At 34.4% G+C, this 21,812-nt stretch overlaps 2 protein-coding genes across 9 annotated transcripts; one reads left to right on the top strand and one right to left on the bottom strand.

Moving 5' to 3' along the window:
- Window positions 1-456: 456 nt before the first annotated feature.
- LOC117703743 (olfactory receptor 4C15-like) lies at window positions 457-11,942 on the top strand. 6 transcript variants are annotated; one of them, XM_076929076.1, is made up of 3 exons: window positions 457-678; window positions 4,898-5,005; window positions 5,150-11,942. In XM_076929076.1, the coding sequence occupies exon 3, from the start codon at window positions 6,156-6,158 to the stop codon at window positions 7,089-7,091; it is 936 nt and encodes a 311-aa protein (XP_076785191.1). In that variant the 5' UTR covers window positions 457-678; window positions 4,898-5,005; window positions 5,150-6,155; the 3' UTR covers window positions 7,092-11,942. The 6 variants fall into 6 exon arrangements, 4 of the variants coding, with proteins under 4 accessions (XP_076785191.1, XP_034351454.1, XP_076785193.1 ...); XM_034495563.2 differs by having other exon boundaries at window positions 459-678; window positions 6,113-11,942; XR_013108686.1 differs by having other exon boundaries at window positions 460-678; window positions 7,910-11,942.
- Window positions 11,760-20,442, bottom strand: LOC117703888 (olfactory receptor 4C15-like). 3 transcript variants are annotated; one of them, XM_076929080.1, is made up of 3 exons: window positions 20,242-20,442; window positions 16,506-18,679; window positions 11,760-16,285 (listed from the first exon to the last, which is right to left on the bottom strand). In XM_076929080.1, exon 3 carries the CDS (start codon window positions 16,014-16,016, stop codon window positions 15,081-15,083), a length of 936 nt encoding a protein of 311 aa, XP_076785195.1. In that variant the 5' UTR covers window positions 16,017-16,285; window positions 16,506-18,679; window positions 20,242-20,442; the 3' UTR covers window positions 11,760-15,080. The 3 variants fall into 3 exon arrangements, with proteins under 3 accessions (XP_076785195.1, XP_076785194.1, XP_076785196.1); XM_076929079.1 differs by having other exon boundaries at window positions 11,760-18,679; XM_076929081.1 differs by having other exon boundaries at window positions 11,760-18,679; window positions 20,276-20,442.
- Window positions 20,443-21,812: the final 1,370 nt, after the last annotated feature.

The raw sequence follows: 21,812 nt of genomic DNA, 5'->3' as shown, positions 1-21,812 counted from the left end.
ATTCTTATAGGAAATATATAATATTTCTATCAATATATACCTCTGTATATATTTAAACAGAAAGTGATTTTTAATGTAGAGTTCTTTCTAGGTTTTCTCAAAATAATGCATGTTTAACTTGTAGCTTTATTGAAAAATTCTTTGTGACATTTTCTTAAAATTAGCACATAAATACAATATTCCACAAGTTATTAAACAGGGTTTGTTCCTGAACCATGATGAGAACATTATTAAATAGAACTCACAGAAAAAAATTTAAAAGTACAACCTATCTTTAGAGATGCTTATAAATATTATTAACCAGTAGAGGAAGTAAAAAGGTGCACAGAATTGTATCTTGTAATCTCATGGGGGCAGAAACTTTCCAAACCCTCGGGGTATTCATAATCAATCACATAGATTCATGATGTCTCAGGGAAATATCTTTAAATTCCAGTAGCAGTGAAAGAGGAACTTTGATTTATTCATTTTTCTATTACTTGGAGATCATCATGAATACAGTTCTTGTGAAGCAGAGATAATATTACCCATTCTCATTGCTAGCCCTGTCCTTTCTCTTAGAAGTAGATTGCCAGCAGAGTATGTTTGGTTACAACTGAAAAGGCATTCTGAAATAGAGATTAGAAGATGGATCTCATCAAATTTTTCACACAACTGATCCAGGGAAAAGCACATAAGGTATAATTTTCACTTTCACAAATGATTTTAAATTGTGATAAAGTGACAATATTTGGATGTGGTGATCAGTAAACTAAATCTTTTGCTTCATAAATGTGTTCTTTTTTAATTTTGTATTGGTTATCTTATTTATTTACATTTCAAATGATGTCCCCCTTCCCTGTTTTCCTTCCACAACCCCCCATCCCATCTCTCCTCCTGTTTGCCTCTATGAGGTTACTCCTCCACCCACCCACCCACCCACCCACTCCCAACTCAAGAGAGTTGTGAAAATTCTTTTGTTCGACTTTCTTACCTCAGTAGAGTTATATGATTAAAGTCAATGGAAACAAATACAGATAAAATGATTCATGAGAAGCCTAGAATGAGCACTTTACACATAATAATGGTACAAGTGCCCAGAGTGCTCAACAGGAGTTCTTAAATTACAAATCCCTTCCCTTCCCTTCCCTTCCCTTCCCTTCCCTTCCCTTCCCTTCCCTTCCCTTCCCTTCCCTTCCCTTTTTCTTCTCTTCCTTCCAAGACAGTCCCTTCCCTTAATTCATTTTGATCATATTTCTTCAACTTAATAAAATTTAATACTTTTCAGTGTTTAATCAAGTTGAAACCACGTAACTCAGAAATGTAACATGAGATTGTTTTTGTACTTCTTCTCCAATAACAGTTTTCTACATGTGTGCAATCTATTTCAGAATGCCTTTATGGTGCTTGATCTGGAAGTTGATAACCCTCGTTTTTGTATGAAGAGCATTGATATAGGCACATGATAAAATGAAGTGCAGATGTGCTTACAGAGTTACTGAGAGAGAATATAAAGTGTTCTATTTTCAAAAATGCAGAGTAACCTATGTTACTTGGAAAGAGAAGAAAGAAAATCATGACTCAAGTCACAGAGTCAAATATGATTTATCCATGGCTATTTAATTTCACCTAAGCATTAGGATTCTGCCTCAGAATGTTGAGGAAAATTGAAAGTGGCCTGTAGAGAACTCTATGGCTTATGTCCAAGGCTCAGGGAGTGGCTCAATGATGACAGTTCCTGCTTTGAGGGACCCTAGAGTAAGAGCAGGAACCGAAACAGCTTTAGAGTATCCAATAGAATGACTAGTAGAGAAAAGGCCATGGACTGTTTTAGGAAAAATACAAAGAGAATGGAATAATAACTAGAGGAGTATGTAGATTTGAAGCTGAAGATTGCACGGAGTTAAAAAATTGGTTAGGGTCCATAGTATACACTTTTACAGAAAGATTGTCAGAGCTTAAGTGTTGATGTAAGACGCTGTGTTACTAAGTCTACAATATCTGAAAACTCTATAACTGCTGGAAGTTCACCAACTTCTAAAGAACTTGAAAGAAAATATGATATGAATTTTAATCTGATGTCTAATTTTGAATATTTTGACCTCAATTACAACATATTTGTTACAAAAATATATTTTCTTATTTGGTTTATTTTGGGTTTATTTTTACTTTATTTGTATGAGTGAGTAGGAAACATGTAGGTACAGGGTGTGTGTCTGGTACTCAAGGAGGTCATGAGAGAACTCCAGGTACTAGAGTTAAAGATCATCCTGAGATACTATAAAGATCCTAGGAGACAAACCCAAGACGTGTATAAGAGAAAAAAAGTGCTCTTAACCCCTAAGAAAAATATTCAAGCTAGTTTTCAATGTTTTTGACATATTCTAAGGTAAACTTTCTTAATATGATTTTATTTCACAATTAAAATTCTAAAATTTATTTGAATTAATTCAAGATTTATGACTGGAGTTACATGTTTATTTTTCTATAATTTTTTAATATTTTTAAGATATTGACTGAAGAATTTGAAAATTAAAGAAAAATACTTTTATGCATGTATTAAATGTATTGAATCAACTATTTTATTAAATTGATAAAGTTTATTTAAATGTCCTTTAAAGATATATTTTAATATATGACTAAGATTTTTCATTTAAAAAGAAAATTTTTTTAATGATTCAAATTTTCATCTTAGTTTCTGTATGCAAGCACTGTATGTTTAAAATACACTGACATTAATATTCTTATGTTCTTTTTATTTAGAAGTTGTATATGTTTACAAAAATATGCATTTGGCTGGTTGTGGTACCATAAGTTTGGAATCCCAGCACTTGGAGGTGAAGAGAGGAGGATTGGGAGTGCATAGTCATTCTAGGTTACATGATGAGTTTGAGTCCAGTTTGGGCTATATCAGCTATTGCCAATCCCTCACCAAAATAGTGAATGAACATCTTGTCTTAAATGAACCAACATGCTTCATGTATGACATTTTGCTCCTATGTCTATTATACAAAAAGCTACTTTGCTAACTTTTATTAAGTATATATCAGTTATTCTTTCAGAATTTCATGCATATATACAATATATTCTGGATATATCTGTCTCTTGTTCTCAACCCTCACACTAGACCCAGACTCACTAAAAAGCAGAAAGTGAGTAATGTTTTAAAATTTTTATTTCATAACTTATCAATCTACTTTTAAATTCATGCACTTAAGACATTGTAGACGTTATATGGTTTTACACATGTAGTTTCTTAATATTGCCTACTGCTTTACTATGCATGCATTAATAAGGAGTATTAATTAACTATATATATGTGAATTTTAGTTACATAACAAATTTTATTCAATTTAGCTGAGCTTTCAACTGTTCAGAAGATAATACCTCCTAGTAGATGTCCTGTACCTCTGGCTCTTACACATTGTCTGCCCTACTGTCTGCAGTCCTCACTGAGTCTTGGGTCTATGAGTTATATTCTATCATATTGCAACTTAATATGTTGTATATATTATCAGACTGAGTTGAGCACTTGACAGTGAGTTGTTTTTTTGCATTGTGACTAGTTGTGGACCTTTTAAATTTCATCCACATGCTGCACAATTGTGATTCTGTTTATACTACAGTTTGTATTATATCAATTAACATCTAATCTAAAATCATAACTATGAGATCATAAACTGTAACTACATTGTACCCTTTTCACTATGGATGTCTCACTGCAAATTCGGAAATAGCTTTATTGGGAAAATAATACTGACATTTTGTTTAGCATTAATGGCCATGCTAAGAAGAAGACAATGAAGATAAGAGTTACTTACTTTTTAAAATTAAGATAAGGTCTGTTTTCATTGGAACATCCTGTTCAGATTGGTTTTTGTTGTACAATTTTGTTATAAATCTGATTTATAAGTACCTATGAATGTATATGAGAGACTTTATACTACACTATTAATTATTATTTTAATATGGGAAACTTGATATTTATTATTCTTATATATTACAAATATTAAAAATTATTGTACATAGAAATCACCTTATCTTTTAAAAATTTATTCTCTCTTACAATACATATTGATAACAGTTTCCCCTCTCTCCACTCCTTTCAGTCCTACAACCAACGACTCTATTTTATAAAATCCTATCCAACTATAAGTCATTGTGAAAAATGCTTAGTTTCATTTTGACAGTTTACGCATGGATGATGTTATCTACTTACTTATGGACGTTCTTGATGTATCTTGCTTTAGCTTTGAATAACAACTGGTGAATTATATTATATAGATCTATATACTTATATACTGATCTTCTTAGTTATTCTAAGTGATGATTGTTTAGTGGTTTATTTTATACTGCTCTTTGTTTAGGATGCTATTCATTATAGATGGCTTTCATTTGTGAATCTCTAAGGAGTTCACATGCTGGTAAAAAAAGTGGCATCAGGATAAATTCTGTTTTAAAAAAATTAAAAACCCAAAAAACAAAAACGCACTGAACTTCTGAGTTTCTGATGTGTCAGGGGCCATGTGAGAGGAACAGCAAGCAGCTTTGGGTCCCATGGAGAACAGCTCATCGTGGGGTGGGCGTGGGGGGAGATAATGCTGTTTTACAATAAACTTGTGCACATTCTTGTGATAAAATTTAATATGTAGAACTCTGTCTGTTTGTTTTATTTTGAAAACAATAAACCTTCCCTGTACTTAGTTCTTTGTACATATTCTTAAGTCTTTTACTCACAGATTTTAACAATAGATGTAAAAATTCACTTATATGCCTATACATGTATATATGTATGTATTCATATACAAAATTATATTTTACTGATACATTTTGATTGAGTATACAGAAGATGCTTGTGACAATTCAAGACTGTAATATTTATCTAAATGACTCATGAAAATTTCTGTTTTTAATGCAGCTGGACTTTCAAATGACATAATTATATCTACCATTGTTATGAAATGCCACCATGAGGAACTTTTTGACATTTTCAAATTTGACCTTTGTCATCATTAAATATTATCAGGTAAGTTTTTAGTAGATTTGTATAATTTCAAACCATATATTTTATCAATTTATATGTATTCAAATGAGGTGGGATTATATAAATATCTAATAAATAAGTCTCAAGGCTATAAATTATAATCAGTGAATTATTTCTTTTCTTCAGTTATTTGGTTTTCTACAATTGTGTGTTGGTGGTGACTTCAGTCTCTTCTGATTTGCCATCATTTACTCAGTTGCTTTAAGGAAGATGTGATATTTGTACATGGACAAAGTAATATAATGTGGTACCTTAATAGAGAAAGGGACCCTGTTTCAAGGCTACCCCTACTCATATGCTTCAGTTGTTTCTTTAAACCTATGACCTGTAGTTTAACTTTTGTATCAATAAGAAAGCAACATTAACTTCTGTTACTATTCACTAAGGGATTGAGTTCTGAGTAGTGACTTTTTATGTGTTCTTTCAATTAGTTGTCATAACAACAGCATAATTTTTCTGAAGTTCTTGTCACATTTAAAAATGATGTCCTAAAAGGGAAATTTCAACTCCTTCAACTGACATGTGGAGTGTTACAGTCTTTTCTATTTTATGAAGAATAGATTCACTCTTCTGAAGTTCTAAACCACTTCATACTTTGAAACACAGTTTCAATGTAGTCAGGATTTCCAAATAGGCCCTAAAACACATTTTATCTTTCCTTCTGTTGGTAAAAAGGCAGTGCTATGATCAGTCAGTCACTCTAAACTTTGCATCTGATCCTCATTCCATACAGAATGAGGGAAAGAAGAATAAACTATGATGTTTGGTTTATAATTAGTGTATGGACCAAAATGTCTTTCAATATTTTAAGAATTCATTATAGTTTGACAATTTGATGATGAATTATTTTTATTCTATAATCCAATTTGGTGTATTACTGCCCCAATATTAAAAATGTGGTTTTCTGAGGTATACAAAAAATTTTTCTACCTCAATCTTATGTAATCAACAATACCCTTAAAATATTTCTACTATTCTGTGTTAATTGTAAAAAAAATAAATGAAGAGAATTTTATATAAGGAATCACAAGCTGGTTAGTGGTAATAGTATAATCTTGTTTATAGTATAATTATTTTTCACAATTACAGATATAGATGAACAGATTTTCCTTTGACTGTATTTTTGAGAATCATGCAAAACCAGAGCTTTGTCACTGAGTTCTTACTCCTGGGACTTTCACAGAATCCAAAGGTTCAGAAAATAGTATTTGTTGTATTTTTGTTTGTCTACATTGCAACAGTTGGGGGCAACATGATAATTGTGGTGACCATAATATGTAATCGTTCACTTCTAGACTCGCCCATGTATTTCTTCTTGGCATCCCTGTCCTTTTTGGATGCATGCATTTCCTCTGTTATCACACCAAAAATAACTGTGGACTTGCTTTATAAGAGGAGGACCATTTCTTTTGAAGGTTGCATGGCACAAGTCTTTGCTGTCCACTTCTTTACTGGGGTAGAGGTGATTGTATTGATATCCATGGCCTATGACCGCTATGTGGCCATTTGTAAGCCCTTGTACTATTCTTCCATCATGAACAGGAGGCTCTGTGGAATTCTGGTGGGGATGGCCTGGACAGGGGGCTTCTTGCATTCTACCATACAAATTATCTTCATTTTGTGTCTGCCCTTTTGTGGTCCCAATGTCATTGATCACTTCTTGTGTGACTTGTTCCCATTACTGAAGCTTGCTTGCACTGACACACATATTTTTATCATTTTGGTGTTTGCTAACAGTGGGTCTTTCTGCATCATCATTTTTTCCTTGTTGCTTGTTTCCTATGGTGTCATCTTGTTCTCTCTGAGAACCCACAGTTCTGAAGGGAGACATAAAGCTCTCTCTACATGTGGGTCCCACATTACTGTTGTAGTTTTGTTCTTTGTGCCATGCATAATAATATATGCACGACCTACATCTGCCTTCTTCTCTGAAAAAAACATGTTTTTATTTGCTACCATCCTGACACCATTGCTAAATCCTATGATTTACACCTTTAGGAATAAGGAGATGAAGAATGCTATAAGGAAAATGTGGAAGAGATTGATATTGGATTATATCTTAAAATAATAAATCAGTACACTTGGTAGATATTTCACTGGGTAAGGGTACTTCCTGTTAAGCAAGAGAAACTTATTTTAGATTCTTAGCATCATGAAAAGCCAGGCATGTTATCACAAGTGAAACCCAGTACTGGTGAAATGAACAGTGAGTTTCCAGGGGGCTCACTGGACTTTATTTTTTTTTTTAAATCTAAAAGTTCAGATAGAAATTTATCTCAAGAAAATAATATATTAGAGATTATTTGTAGATATTTCTTTCTCTCCTTTGGAATCTACACATATGCTCAGGGATATGAACAATCTCATCTACCACTGTACACACACACAGGCACACACACACACAGGCACACACACAGGCACACATACACACACACATACACACACATATACACACATGCACACACACAGAAACAGGCACACACGCACACATACACACATGAACACACAGGTACACATGCACACATACACGCACACACACATGAACATACACAGGAGAAATTACATAATTACATTTGGGTAAGTTAATATATATAAAAAAGGACTCAATATTTACTATGCTAAGTACTTTAAAATCTATTCATTCTTTTGAAGGAGATAGTACAATTCGATAGAAAATGTATTTACGATGAGGGTTGATTGATCATATTTTCATTATGAATTGACTTCTCAGTATTGTCAATGAAAAATAAATCTGGATCAACTGTAATAATCCATAAATCTAAAAACAAACAAATAAAAAGAAAGAAATTTAGCTATGAGTATGCTTGCCATTCAATTTCTGTTTTAACAAAATAATCTGTTGAAAATATGTGTGTTTAAAAATAGAAATGAAGAAAATCTGAAAATACTGAAAATATCTGGCCACAAGTCGCTATGATCATCAGAACCTAGAAGTTCAAAGAGAAATAAACAAGATTCTGGAATCTAGGTGTTCTGTATCATTTGAATTTACTAATTAAGTTCTTCCATTAACATTTATATGCAATTTGAGTTACTTTATCAATTTCTTGACATATAAAATATGATTTGACAATCATGATTATGGTGAATATCTGAGTCCAGTGGCTTCTGTAACCTATTCCATAGAGAAATACCTAATGCCTTCTACTATTGAAGCAAAGTATTGAATATTACTTTTCTGTAAGCAATGTGCCTAAGATGATGACAAAGTGAGCACATATTCCTCATCTCTTACACAGAAAATAGAAATCAGAGAAACCATACTTAACAGTACTTTTCAAAAGAGTAAAACATTTTAATATTTTTGGTAATTTTAATTTTCATAGTTTTGTGTTTAAGTGAAAAATATATCCAGATAATTATAAAAGAATATTGAAGAGGAAAAGTATAAAACCAGAAACTAGAGATGCTGTAAAATGGCATCTTCTGGGAATGACATGCCTATTGCATATATGAATTCATGGTAGCTGTGGTCATTTATACAAGACTTGCACAAGATCAAACCAAGGAGATACTCTATAGGGTTTTAGGAGGATAGGCTCCTGAAACTTCATATTTATCTGAGGAGCTAATGGCTTTTGATAATATGCCGGCAAGGAGAGCTACTTTTCTTTACTTTTTTCCCAGTTGCAACATTTTAATATCTGTGATGTGTTTTTCTTAAAGCAGGAAAATACATTTTTTTCTTATTATTTATTTATTTATTTATTTATCATTTTATTTGTTTATATTTCAAATGTTATCTCCCTTCTTGGTCTCCCTTCCATGAACTCTCCACCCCAACCCCTCTACTTTGCCTCTAAGAGGGTACTTCCTCACCCACCCACCAACTCCCACCTCACCTCTCTATCATCTCCTTTCTCTGGGGCATCAACCCTCCACAGTACCAAAGGTTTCCTCTCTGATTGATGCCATGGGCCAGTCCTTTGCTACATATGTTGCAGGAGCCGTGGACCTGCCTATGTATACTCTTTGGTTACTGGTTTGGTCCCTGAGAACTCTGAGGTATCTGGTTAATTGATACTGTTGTTATCCTATAGGGTTCCAATCTCCTTCAGCTCCTTAAGTCCTTCCCCTAGCCCTTCCATTAGGGTTCCTGAGCTCAGTCCATTCAATGGTTAGCTGTGAATATCTGCATCTGTCTTAGTCAGGTGCTGGTAAAACCTCTCAGAGACAGCTATACCAGGCTCCTTTCTGCAAGCACAGCCTGGCATCAGCAAGTGTCAGGGTTTGGTGTCTGTGGATAAAATTGATCCCCAGGTGGCGCAGTCTCTGGGTGGCCTTTACTTCAGTGTCTGCTCCATTTTTGTCCCTGCATTTCCTTCGGACAGGGACAATTCTGGGTTAAAAATTTTTGGATGTGTGGGTGGCTGTGTCTCTCCACTGGAGGCCATGACTATCTACTGGAGGTGGTCTCTTCAGGGTCTATTGCCCTATTGTTGGACATTTTGGCTAGTGTCATCCCTATTGGCTCCTGGAAGCCTCTCACATTCCTGGAATCCCTGGAGTTTGAGACTTTCTAGTGGTTCCCCAAGTTCCCCTCCATACACTGCTACTTACTTTCATTTGTTCTCCTGGCCCTCTGGACTTCTCTCCTGTCTCTTCCCATACCTGGTCCTGCCCTCTTTTTTTTCCTCCTCCTCTCCTCTCCCACTCAGGTCTCTCTTTTCTTCTGCCTCCCATGATTATTTTCCTCCCCCTTCTAAGTAGGTATGAGGCATCCACAATTTGGCCTTCCTTCTTGTTAATCTTCATATGGTCTTTGAGTTGTCTCCTAAGTATTCAGAGCTTTTGAGCTAACAGTCACTTATCAGTGAGTACATACCATGTATATCCTTTTAGGTCTGGTTTACCTCACTCAGGATCATATTTTCTGGTTCCACCGAGTTATACTACTCCTATACCAAAAGATGCTCCAACACATAACAAGGACAAATACTCCACTATGTTCATAGCAGCCTTATTTACAATAGCCAAAGGCTGGTAATAACCCAGATGCCCCTCAACAGAAGAATAGACAGAGAAAATGTGGTACATTTACACAATGGAATACTACTCAGCTATTTAAAATCATGACTTCATGAACTTTGTAGGCACATGGATGGAGTTTCTTTTCTTTAGAATGTTGTAACTGATATTTTTTCCTATTCCCAGTTGATGGCCACATGGTCATGCATTTATTGGTAGCACTAATTACAATGATTTGGAAAAACAAATAAACTGCTATAAAAAGAAGGCATAAAGTTTGGAGGAAGATATAAGAGAGTTCAAAGGGCCAGTTAGAGGTGAATATGATAAATGAACATTTTATACCTGTATGTAATTTAATAATAATAAATAAAATTACATGTTTAAAAGTTCTTTATTTCATATTCCAGAGCCAAAAGATATATACATATCTTCAATTGGAAAGTTTGAGAAAGATTACAGTATGGGAGTAAAACTTTATCTGAACTGAGTATACAGATCACATCAGACTGGATATGTAACAAAAGATTTCAGACATGCTAGTTTGATACAGCCCTTATATAATTTCCTTGCTTACCATCTGTCTGTTTCACAGCCCTGATTACTTTTGATTTCATTTTTTTCCTCTCTTCTTCAAGTTCTCCTATGTTCCTCCACTTCCTTTCAAATTTATGAAAGGAATTTGCAATTGTGATGTTTTTAAACACACAGTGTATATATTATATATAAAACCTGCAGAGTCCATTAGTGATGTGTGTTTGTGAGTGTGTGTGTGTGTGTGTGTGTGTGTGTGTGTGTTTAAGGTTGACCCCTTGGGGTTAGATAACAAATCAGCTAGTTCAATACCTGGAGAATACTGTTTAACTGTCACAGCAGTCACTGCTTGTCTGTCGCTCTTTATCTAGAGGTGTGGCCTTAAGAGATTTTCCCCATCTACACTGACATATCAACTGGTTTTGGTATTATACTGTCATTGTTTAGGGAACCATGTTGTGTTTCCATGAATGCACCTTCCCTGTCAACCTAAAAGATAATTGCACAGCGTATTTCCTGGTCCTTTGGATCTTTTAATGTGTCCACCCCTCTTTCATGACACATAAGTGTAGGGCAGTGTTGAAAATGATGTATCAACTGGAAATGGACACTCCACAGGCATTGGTTATCTTCACTTTGAGCTGTTATAGAGCTCTCTGATGGTCTTTCTCTGCTGAAATAGGAAGATTCATCACTGAATGATGAGAGCTATACTTATTTATAGATATAAAGATCACTTTTCAAACATAGTTAATAATCTAAGTTGATTTAGACAAATGGCAAGTGTAGGTTCTTTTCTAGGGACAAGGACCTCTGCAGACACAGGTAGTTTGCTAGGTTTAAAGTACCATGCATGAATTTCCTCATATTGAAGAAGCATTAAATATAATAGACAGCCATTAGTTACCTTCAAGATTCAAGTGCCATTATTGTACCATAGGGGACATGCTGATGTGGTCCTTATGGTTTAAAGGCTTTACAACTGGCCAAAACTATATATTATTTTACTTCCTTGATAGCTTGGATATCATCTTCGGATACTGTGAAAACTAATTCTCAAGAAGGATATTTCTGGGTTAGTTCTAGCTTGAATACTCTAAGTTATATATATGAAGTAAGTGGGGTCTTCAGCAGCTGTGTTTGTCACAAGTTATGGAAAGCAAACAAAAGCACTGGCAACAGATTATATTGTTTTATTTTATTATATGTTTGACCTCTTGTATTTACTTATGTTCAATAAATTTATGATTTCAATGTTTGAAAACAAAGTATAATACAAATATTATTGTGTCTGCAATGTTGCAACCAATACAACCTTTTCTTTTTCACTTTTTATAAAAATCAAGCAAAATGTGCATTTATTTTTAAAGATGATATAAACAGTTTGTTATAATTATTTCTGAAAATTTTATACATGTTTTATAACACACCAAGTACAATTAGTTCTCCCATATTCATGGTATAGGGCCATCTACTGGTATACTGAAAACTTATCAATAGACACACTCCTGTTTTGTTAATTTTTTTGTTGCTGTGATAAAAACAAAACATCATGATCACATCACTTATGGATAAAAATAGTTTAAAATTCTACAGGGTGAACGTTCATCTTGGGAGAGAGGCATGGCAGCTAATGCATCCATAGTGACAGGAGAAAGATACTAAGAGATAATTTATCAATCACAAGCACAAATCAGTGAAGTAGCATGAGGCTATAAACTTTCAAATCATACCCCTGGCAATATACTTTCTTGAATAAGGCTTCATAACCTTTGTAAACAGAACTATCAACAAGGGACAAATTGTTTAAATGCCTGAGACTATAGGGGACATTTCTTATTAAAACTGTCAATAAATATTTTTCTTGTTTTTTTGGGGGAAAAAGAACATGAAAGTGGATGGGGCATGGTATCTGGAAGAAGCTGGATAAAGGGAAATAGTATCATTTACATTTACTGTATAAAACTATCACCAACCCCAACAAAAGTGACTTTTCTTCCTTAATAGCCATGAACTATCTTTATATCACTCTTCCCAGATAATGGAGTTTGGGAGCCCCTTCCATCCTCCATGCTGAAAAATTTAACACTCTTGCTTATGTGCAGTCATGTTAGGTAATCAATGCTGAAATTTGGATTCCTGTGTGTAACATCCATGCCACGTATGGAGTACTCTTCTCACGGCACTCCCTAACCTTGAGATGCTACATTTTTTTCTATTATTTTTCTTTGAAGCTCCTTGAGCCTTGTTTGGGGAAGCTGTTATATGTGTTCCATCTGGTTTTGAATACTCATGGTCACTTGTCTCAGCATATTAAGTAGTTACAGGTCCTTCAATGAGCATTCACATTTTGCAATAAAAAAAACTTCGATTGACAATACAAATCTATGGATACAGATATGAAGATTTAGAAAAGAGTTTGACATAAAATGACAAAAACAAACAAACAAAAAAGAACCTTTTCTTTTCCACCGTCCTGACACTATTGTTAAGTCCTATGAATTACACTTTTGAGAATTAAGGAAGTGAAATGTTCTAATAGGAAAGTGTGAAGGTTTAGAAAATGTGGAAGATAGAAAATGTGGCTTAGGGACATGTCAGACAAGTAGCCATCTTAAGCCATAGCCCATTTGGGTCCACACTGTAGAAGCCCAGAGTTGAGAGTATCAGAGGGCAAAGCATGGTTCCAGCTAAGGGGACAGAGTTAGCTGCCATAGACATATATTGGTCTGAGAAGCCTACAGTTATAAGGAACCTCTTTCCAAAGCTACAATGAGACCTAAAAGCCCAAAATTTCTAAACTGGGGATAAAATTTCATCATATGTAAACCACTGAGCCATCTCGCCAGCCCTCTAGCAGATTCTTTTACATTTCAATTTTTGTATTTTAATATTCTTAACTTTATACATACAATTTTATTTCACTTCTTTAATTTTTAATGTTTGACAGTTTCATATAATGAGTTATAGTCAAATTTTATACACTATTCTTCTCTTTCTTCTCACTTTCTCTCCTGATGAAACCCTTCTTTCTATAATCCATCACTTTTTCTCAAATAGTTTGTATGTGACTCAATGAATATAAAGAGTTTCTTGCCAGATTGTCAGTAGGACGCTATCTACAAGAGCAAGAACAATTCCTCAGTGACCACAACCATGAAGAAAGTGACACAGCTCTCCAGCAACTATTAACTATCAATAGTTCCTTAGAGAAGAATAGGTTCCCCAAATAGACTATTCATAGGCTCAGTCTTATGCAGATCTTCTGATTATTTAGAAAGCAGTTTGAAAAGGACACCACTTAGCAAAAATAATAGTAGCAAGTTTCCCTGCTTATGGTCCTCAAACTCACTATACCTTGGATTTAATATTTCTCATGATTAATGCCCTTATACTTTACATTTTCTTCTTAAACTTTATTTACAGTTATATTGTGAATATATCAGTGTACAAAGTATTTGGATATGGATCACATGCACATTTTCACTTAGCATGATTTTAGTACATTTATTTTCCTAATTTGAAAACATTTTTGAGTTTCCCTATCAACTTTTTAAAAGATTTATTTATTTATTTATTTATTTATTATGCAGTGTTATGCTTGCATTTATGCCTACAAGCCAGGCGAGGGTACCATACCTCATTACAGATGGTTGTGAGCCACCATGTAGTTTCTTGGAATTGAACTTGGGACCTCTGGAAGAGTAGACAGTGCTCTTAACCTCTGAGCCATCTCTCCAGCCCCTCAACTTTTTTAAATTCTTCAATCATTATTTTACAGTCCAGACTTTATCCAACTTCTGGTCCACCCTCTGACTGTTCCACATCCCATACATCCTCCCCCTCTTCATCTCCAAGAGGATGTTCTCACTCCTCTCCACCACACTCCACCTCTCCACTCCCTGGGGACCTGAGTTATATTTTAAATTCACAAAATTTAGAAAAAGAATATTGCTCTATGCACATTGAGTTACAAGAGTATAAAATTAATAATATAGACTTTTGTTTGACAATATCAGTTACTTTATATTGCTGTGATAAAACAAGACAAAAGCAACTTATAGAAGAAAGAGGTTTGGGGGGGGGCATATGTTACCAGAGAGTTAATGTTAATGATGAAGGAACAAAGTTAGTAAGCAGCAGGTAGCTGCTGCAGCTATGAAAACATATCTTAAACCACAAACATGAAGCAGAGAGAGCAAACTTAAAATTAAAAATATTTTCTGAAATCTCAAAAATCATACCAGTGACATCCTCCAGCGAGTCTACATCTCCTAATTCTCTGCAAACATTCACTAGTGAAGACCAAGTTTTCAAACTCCAAACACTTACAAGTCTCATTCAAACTATTACAACTAAGTTGTCAAATCATAGAGCCATTGTTAATCTCAAGTGAAAGACAGTTTTTCAGCCTACAATATTGGTGCTTTGTCTATAAAATGGTGTCTCCTTTTCCTGTGTAACGAACAAAGTCCTTGCTGAAGTAAATATTGACTTCTTTATTCTGTACTTTAAAGTCTAGGAGTGTAAAATTTTAAAATTTGTCAGAGACCATCCTAAATCTGTTCCATGTTTTTCTAATGGCATTTTTCATTTCTTTATTTCTGAACGTGTAAATCATAGGATTGAGCAATGGAGTCATGATGCCATCGAACACAGCCACCTTTTTCTCAAAAGATGATGCAGATGTAGACCGTGCATATATAAATATGCATGGGACAAAGAATGAAACCACAACTGCAATATGGGATCCACAAGTGGAGAGAGCTTTCCACCGTCCTTCAGAACTGTGACTTCTTAGAGAAAACAGGATGACACCATAGGAGATTAGTAACATAGAAAAGATTATGATGCAGATAGACCCACTGTTGGCAAACACTAAAAGGCCATAAACATAAGTGTTAGTACATGCCAACTCCAGTAATGGGAACAAGTCACACATGAAGTGATCAATGACATTGGGTCCACAAAAAGGTAGCTGCAAAGTGAAGATAATTTGTATGATAGAATGTAAGAAGCCCCCTGTCCATGCTACAGCCACCAAAGTGCCACAGAGCCTCCAGTTCATTATGGAAGAGTAGTGTAAGGGCTTGCAAATAGCTACATATCGATCATAGGCCATGGATATTAGGACAATCACTTCCACTGCTGCAAAGAAATGTTCAGCAAAGATCTGGGTCATACACCCGTCAAAGGAAATGGTTTTGCTGTCATTGACAGAGTCAACAATCATCTTTGGTGTGATGACTGAAGTAATGCATGCATCCAGAAAGGACAGAAAGGCCAAGAAGAAGTACATGGGTGATTCAAGCAGTGCAGGGGTGCAGAGGATGGTCACTGCAATTATTATGTTGCCTCCAATTGTTGCCATGTAGACAAAAGAAAACACAACAAATACTATTTTCTGAACTTTTGGGTTCTCTGAAAGTCCAAGGAGGATGAACTCAGTTACAATAGTTTGGTTTGACATGATACTCAAGACAAGTTTAACAGTTTTTTATTTGTATATGCATTTATTCATTTATGTATGTATGTGTGTTCTTTTTGTTCTTTGTGATGCCTGTGTTTGTGCATGTGCAGGTGCTATAGCCTCTGTGTAGAGGTCACAGAACAATTAGCAGGAATAACTTTTTTTTTCTACTCTGTGAGTTCTTAGATTTGAACATAGGTGGCCAGTCTTGACAGCAAGTGCCTTTACCACTGAGACTTCCCTCTTGCTAAAACTCTCATCATTTAAATCTGTAATTATTAGAAAAAAATGCTTCATATAAGTTTACAGTACATTCAACAGGCATGTGCACTGATATACAAACTCACATTACTTAATTCCATTGATATTTAGAATAAAAATTAGAAAAATCATTGACAGGAACAGTTGATAATCAGGTAGAATTGAAGAGATAAATTAAAAAGATTAAAAATAGTTTAATTTGTGTTATAAAAGATGAAATTCACTTACTTGATGAAAGGAAAGAAACAGTTTATCTTTTAAATGTGAGCTTTCCTCTTCTCCAGTAGCTTCCTGGTATGAAGTGTTAAAAGGCATCCTAAAACTGTATTCTATGTATGGACAGAAAGACCACAATTGGTTTATTGTGTCTGCCAGTACTCATCCAAACACTCTGTCATAGCAATTGATGAAGTGGCAGAATGTAAATTAGAATGCACATGAAAGTCCTGGACATATTTCAGATTTTCTTCAGTGTCTTGAATGAATTAAAGTCTAAACTGGATTAATTCAAATAACATTATACAGAAATAAACATAGTACAGAAATCTATTTAGGAAGTATTTAGTTGTATACACGATGAATAAAAATGCATTGATATCAACTTTAACTCAGCATTTTAAAAATGTGACCATAATTCAATTAAAATAATGCCTGTTGTCATGATAGCTCAAATAATTCACAAAAAGCTATTGCTAAATAAATAACTAATTTAAAATCATAAAAGAATGTTATAAACTTGGAAGGATATTGGTGCCTATGTGGGAGTCTGAAGACGTGGAGATGATCAAAATGCATTCTGTACATGTGTAAAATTAATCATAAAGTCTTAGAAGATATTGGCACATCTGTATAACTTGGCTACATGCAATTAAACATATGATGGAAAGAAAGAACAGTTATATTATAATATGTAGTCTTCTTAGTCATCTGTAATACACTATGATACCTTGTTTAAGGAAGTATAATTCTTTGAATTAAATGGTTTGAAATCTGTGTGAATTTAGTATACGAGAGGTATTTGTAAACAGCTAACCTGTTAAGTTTAATAGGTTAGCTTATGGAGTGGGGTCCAATTTGGAAATGTTAAAACACTGCTTCTGATGACATTTTTTTTTACAATTCTAATTACAATCCACAATTATAATTACAATTCATTCTTTTGAAAGTCCACTTTCCTTGTATACTGAAATTCTTTTACAAATGATTCAAATAAATAGCTTAGGTTTTGAGCTCATTTTTCTCAAGAATGCATAGCTTGCAAAATGTCTATACCTTCTTCTGTATATACAATGCATGTATTATAAAATATAAATTTGGTATAGGAATAGTATATGTACATAGATATACTTTCAAAAATTGTTCATAAAGCACTAAAGTATTTGTAGAAAGAGAAAAAACAAGGTGATTTTAATGACTTCCACTTAGAGTGTATACAAACAGTTTTACATGTTTATGAAGTACCAAAAAATCAAAACACACAAAACAAATAAAAAACACTTTTGTGCAATACTTCAAAACAACAGTTAACCATTTCCATGTGTTTTAGATCTGTTTCTCACCTCTATCTACAATATAAACTCAGTATCTATGCATATACTATAGATAACAAAAATAACAGAATAGAAACCACAAAATGCATTGTAATCATTCTAAGATAAACACAGATATACTGCTCTCAGCTAACTGTAGTGTGACCATGTCAGTGAAGCCAAATGACTAACATACTGGAACTTCTTTCCCAGTACTTCTGTTAATCTTAGATCAAACAAATAAAATATTAAGTAGAAAACACAAGATGGTTAAGTTGGCTACTAAAGTTGAACAAGCTACCTCATATCAGTGGGCCATAATAGAAACATTTAATACTTCATTTTCATGAACAGTTTTCTTAAAATCAGAAATAAATAATTTGCTACTATTATTAAAATACCACAGAAGTTAAGCTTGTACCAACTCAGGGGTCTCAGGGGTCTTGTACAGCAAGCACTGTGGTCACTGAGTCAGCTCCTGAAGCAGTAACTTTGGCATGTGTGCCTCCCCTTGCCTTGCTATGCATATATTTCACCATTTCCTTCTGGTTCATTTCAGTGACATGGCTAATTGTTGCACCAGTCATTCTGTAAATAACAAAATTACTTTTTGAAGTGTAAAGCTTACATGACATTAAAATCTGTCTAAGGTACACAGTGTGTCTTTGGTAGTAGGCTTTAGGGAGTGGGGATCTAACTCTTTTGAAAAAGTGCTTGCCTACCATCAGTGATTCACTGGGTTTGGTTCACAGCATTACATATACCTCACACACTTGTAATCCAGGCACTTTGGGGATGAGAAAGGAAGACCCAGAGCCTCAGTCATGCTTGAATTTATAAGCAGTTCAAGAGTAAGCTAGTACATACGAGACCCTGTTTTAAAAAGAAAGAAATAATTTAGACAAGCCAATATTAAGAACAATCAATAAATTATCAGGCATTTAAAACATTAAATATTTTCATTACATATGAAAATAATAAATTAAATATTTCTTTGAAATTAATCTTGTGTCATACCACATTTTAATATAGGATTTTGTCTACCACAAATATTGACTTCTTTTGTGTGTAGCTAAGCAAATCTCTTCCCTTGATACTCTGGGAATTTCCTGATATCTCAACTTTACTCTAGTTATGAAATGTAAGAAAATGCACTTTTCTATTTCCTTTTGTTTCATTAGATGCCTGAATTCATTCTCTCTCTCTCTCTCTCTCTCTCTCTCTCTCTCTCTCTCTCTCTCTCTCTCTCCCTCTCTCTCTTTCTCTCTCTCTCTCTCTCTCTGTGTGTGTGTGTGTGTGTGTGTGTGTGTGTGTGTGTGTGTGTAGTTGCTATGCTAATAACTCAGGTGCTATTACAGCAGTCACTAAAGCAATGTAGAGCTTCAAGCACCTTAATTTTCCTGAAGAATCCTGAGGTGGGAAGTTAATAGTAACTATAACACGCTGCTCTCACTGTTTCAAAATGATGCTATGTGTTCTCTGTGCTATGTGTACATGTGTAGTGGTGGAAAAAATTACATTTTACTTTTGCTATCCATCATTTCTAGCAGTGTGTCTCTACCTTCCTAATGCTACACCACTTTAGTACAGTTCCTCATGTTGTGGTGACCCTCAACCACAAAACCATTCTCATTGCTGCTTCATAACAGTGATTTTGTTAGTTGTGAATTATACTGTAAATATCTGATATTTTCTGATGGTCTTAGGCAACCCTGTGAAAGGAGCATTTGATCCCACAAAGGAGTCAGAACTTATAGGTTCAGAAAAGCTGATATATAGTAAAGCAGCACTTTAGTTTACCACGCCCCTAACAACATTTAATATAAAAACTAATTCAATAAAAAAGTCAGAGTGGTCTATAGATCAGTACACAAATATAAATTATTTAGAAAGAACAAATCAAGTACTATTGGAAAGACAATAAGCAAAGATGCATGTGCAGTTATAAGTAACTTGGTTTCAATGTGAAGAAGGACTATTTAAATTATTCATAGATCAGGACATAGAGACTCAGGGTGGAGGAAGGAAGAGAGAAAGAGGAATGAAAAAATAAGGAAGAAAGGGAGGAAAAGATGAGAGGAGGAATTGCATGACAAGGAGAAGAAGGGAGGGAGAATCAGGAGCTTTGCACACTGCCAATAACATTATCTCAGGATCTGGGCAGTCATTACTTTTCAAGTACTGTGTTTTGGGCTCCACATGCACCATTTTCTTTGCTTCTATAGCCAGATATTTTTCTCATCCTATCCCCAATGAAGATGACAAATCTGAGCTCCAGAGTTTATACAGTTATCTTAAAAAATGAAGCTCTGAAGTCAAAAGTCAGAGAGAGAATTAATCACAGTACTGTGACCACAACATCCAGAATTTAAACCACTTTATCACAATGTAAAAATTCTGTCTCAAAAGGCAAAATTGTGGCTTACAAGTCTCACCATATATTAATATATGAAAAATCTGCATGGACACCTGTTTTCTATGCCAGAAGCTGTGTTCACTGAAGACAAAAAAGCAGTTAATATCCAACTCTTCTTTCTACATCTAAGAGTAGAGGAAAACACTGGCTAGCAATGGAAGTGGAGAGTATTTCAACTGATTTTCCAGTCCTGTCCTCAATTGTGGGTTCAGATTATAATAAAAATAGGAGCCAAAGTTTCCTGCTTGTATACAAGTGGATTTAAAGAGACTTCCCCAGAGCTCATGAGCCAGTTAGATTGATTCTCAGTCCTCTAGGACTAAGGGAATGGCTTCTCACATGGTTATTTATTTATTTATTTATTTATTTATTTATTTATAAGCATTCCATTCATTTCCATCTCAAATATTATCCCACTTCCCAGATACCCTTCCACCAACTCCCCATTCCAAATTCACCCTTTCCCACCTTTGCCTGTATAAGGGTGCTCACCCACCCACCCACCCTCTCAGAAGTGATCATAAAACTTTGATACACTAACCAAATTACTGTTTGCTTTTAAATTCATCACATTTCTGTTTAATAATGTACACACACACACACACACACACACACACACACACAAACACATATAATGGATGTGTCTTATAATGGATGAAATATGATGTTTCATTGAAGTGTCCAAGCAAAAGGTTTGCACACTTAGAAAATAGTTTTGTTGTAAGGAAACTGTCAACCTATTAGGAACATATGTTTTGTTATGGGAAACAGTAGAAAAGATTTTATGTAAAATATACTAAGATCTTCCTTTACAATTTGTTTACCCTTGATCTTCTTTTGTTGTCTTATTGCTCTAGCTAGAACATAGAGTACTATATTGGACAGGGAGATAGTAGTCAGCCTTGTCTTGTCCCTGATTTTAGTGTTAATGCTTCAAGATTCTCTTCATTTAATTTGATGATGGCTATTGGTTGCATATTGTTTATGTTATGTTTAGGTATGTGCCTTGAATTTCTGATATCTCCAAGACATTTAACATGAACGGCTGTTGTATTTTGTCAATGATTTTTTCAGCATGTAATGATCATGTGATTTTTTTCTTATTTTGTTTATATGGTAGGTTATGTTGATGGATTTTCCTATATTGAACCATCCCTTAATGAAAAATGGTTATCAAAAGAAACATCATCTACATAGTCTATAAATTTGACACATGGATTAGTTTCTTTTAATTTAAATATTAAGTATGTATCCCAATATAGCTGAGTCATCTGATTCAGATTTCATATTCCACTCTCTGTTCCCACTTCTCATTTTCATTATTCTTAGCATCTTCTACTTTACAAGATTGATCCTTTATCTGCTGCTCAGAGGGGTCAGAAACAATTTTATATTCTATTAAATCTTTGCCAGCTATACATTATACAAAGGCTAGTAGCTGTAGAGAGAATATTTTGTGTATTGTATGGATGCATCACTTGCCAATTAAAAACCCTATGGTTAAGGCAAGAAATAGAGGTGGTACATCCAGAAACAGAAAGAATTCTGGGATAGAGCCATTCACCAGGAAGATATAACTAGACATGTTCA

This window comes from Arvicanthis niloticus, chromosome 2 (genome assembly GCF_011762505.2).
Source record: "Arvicanthis niloticus isolate mArvNil1 chromosome 2, mArvNil1.pat.X, whole genome shotgun sequence".
Taxonomy (NCBI): domain Eukaryota; kingdom Metazoa; phylum Chordata; class Mammalia; order Rodentia; family Muridae; genus Arvicanthis; species Arvicanthis niloticus.
Note: the sequence above shows the minus strand (reverse complement) of the source record. Positions and strands in the feature narration are given on the sequence as shown.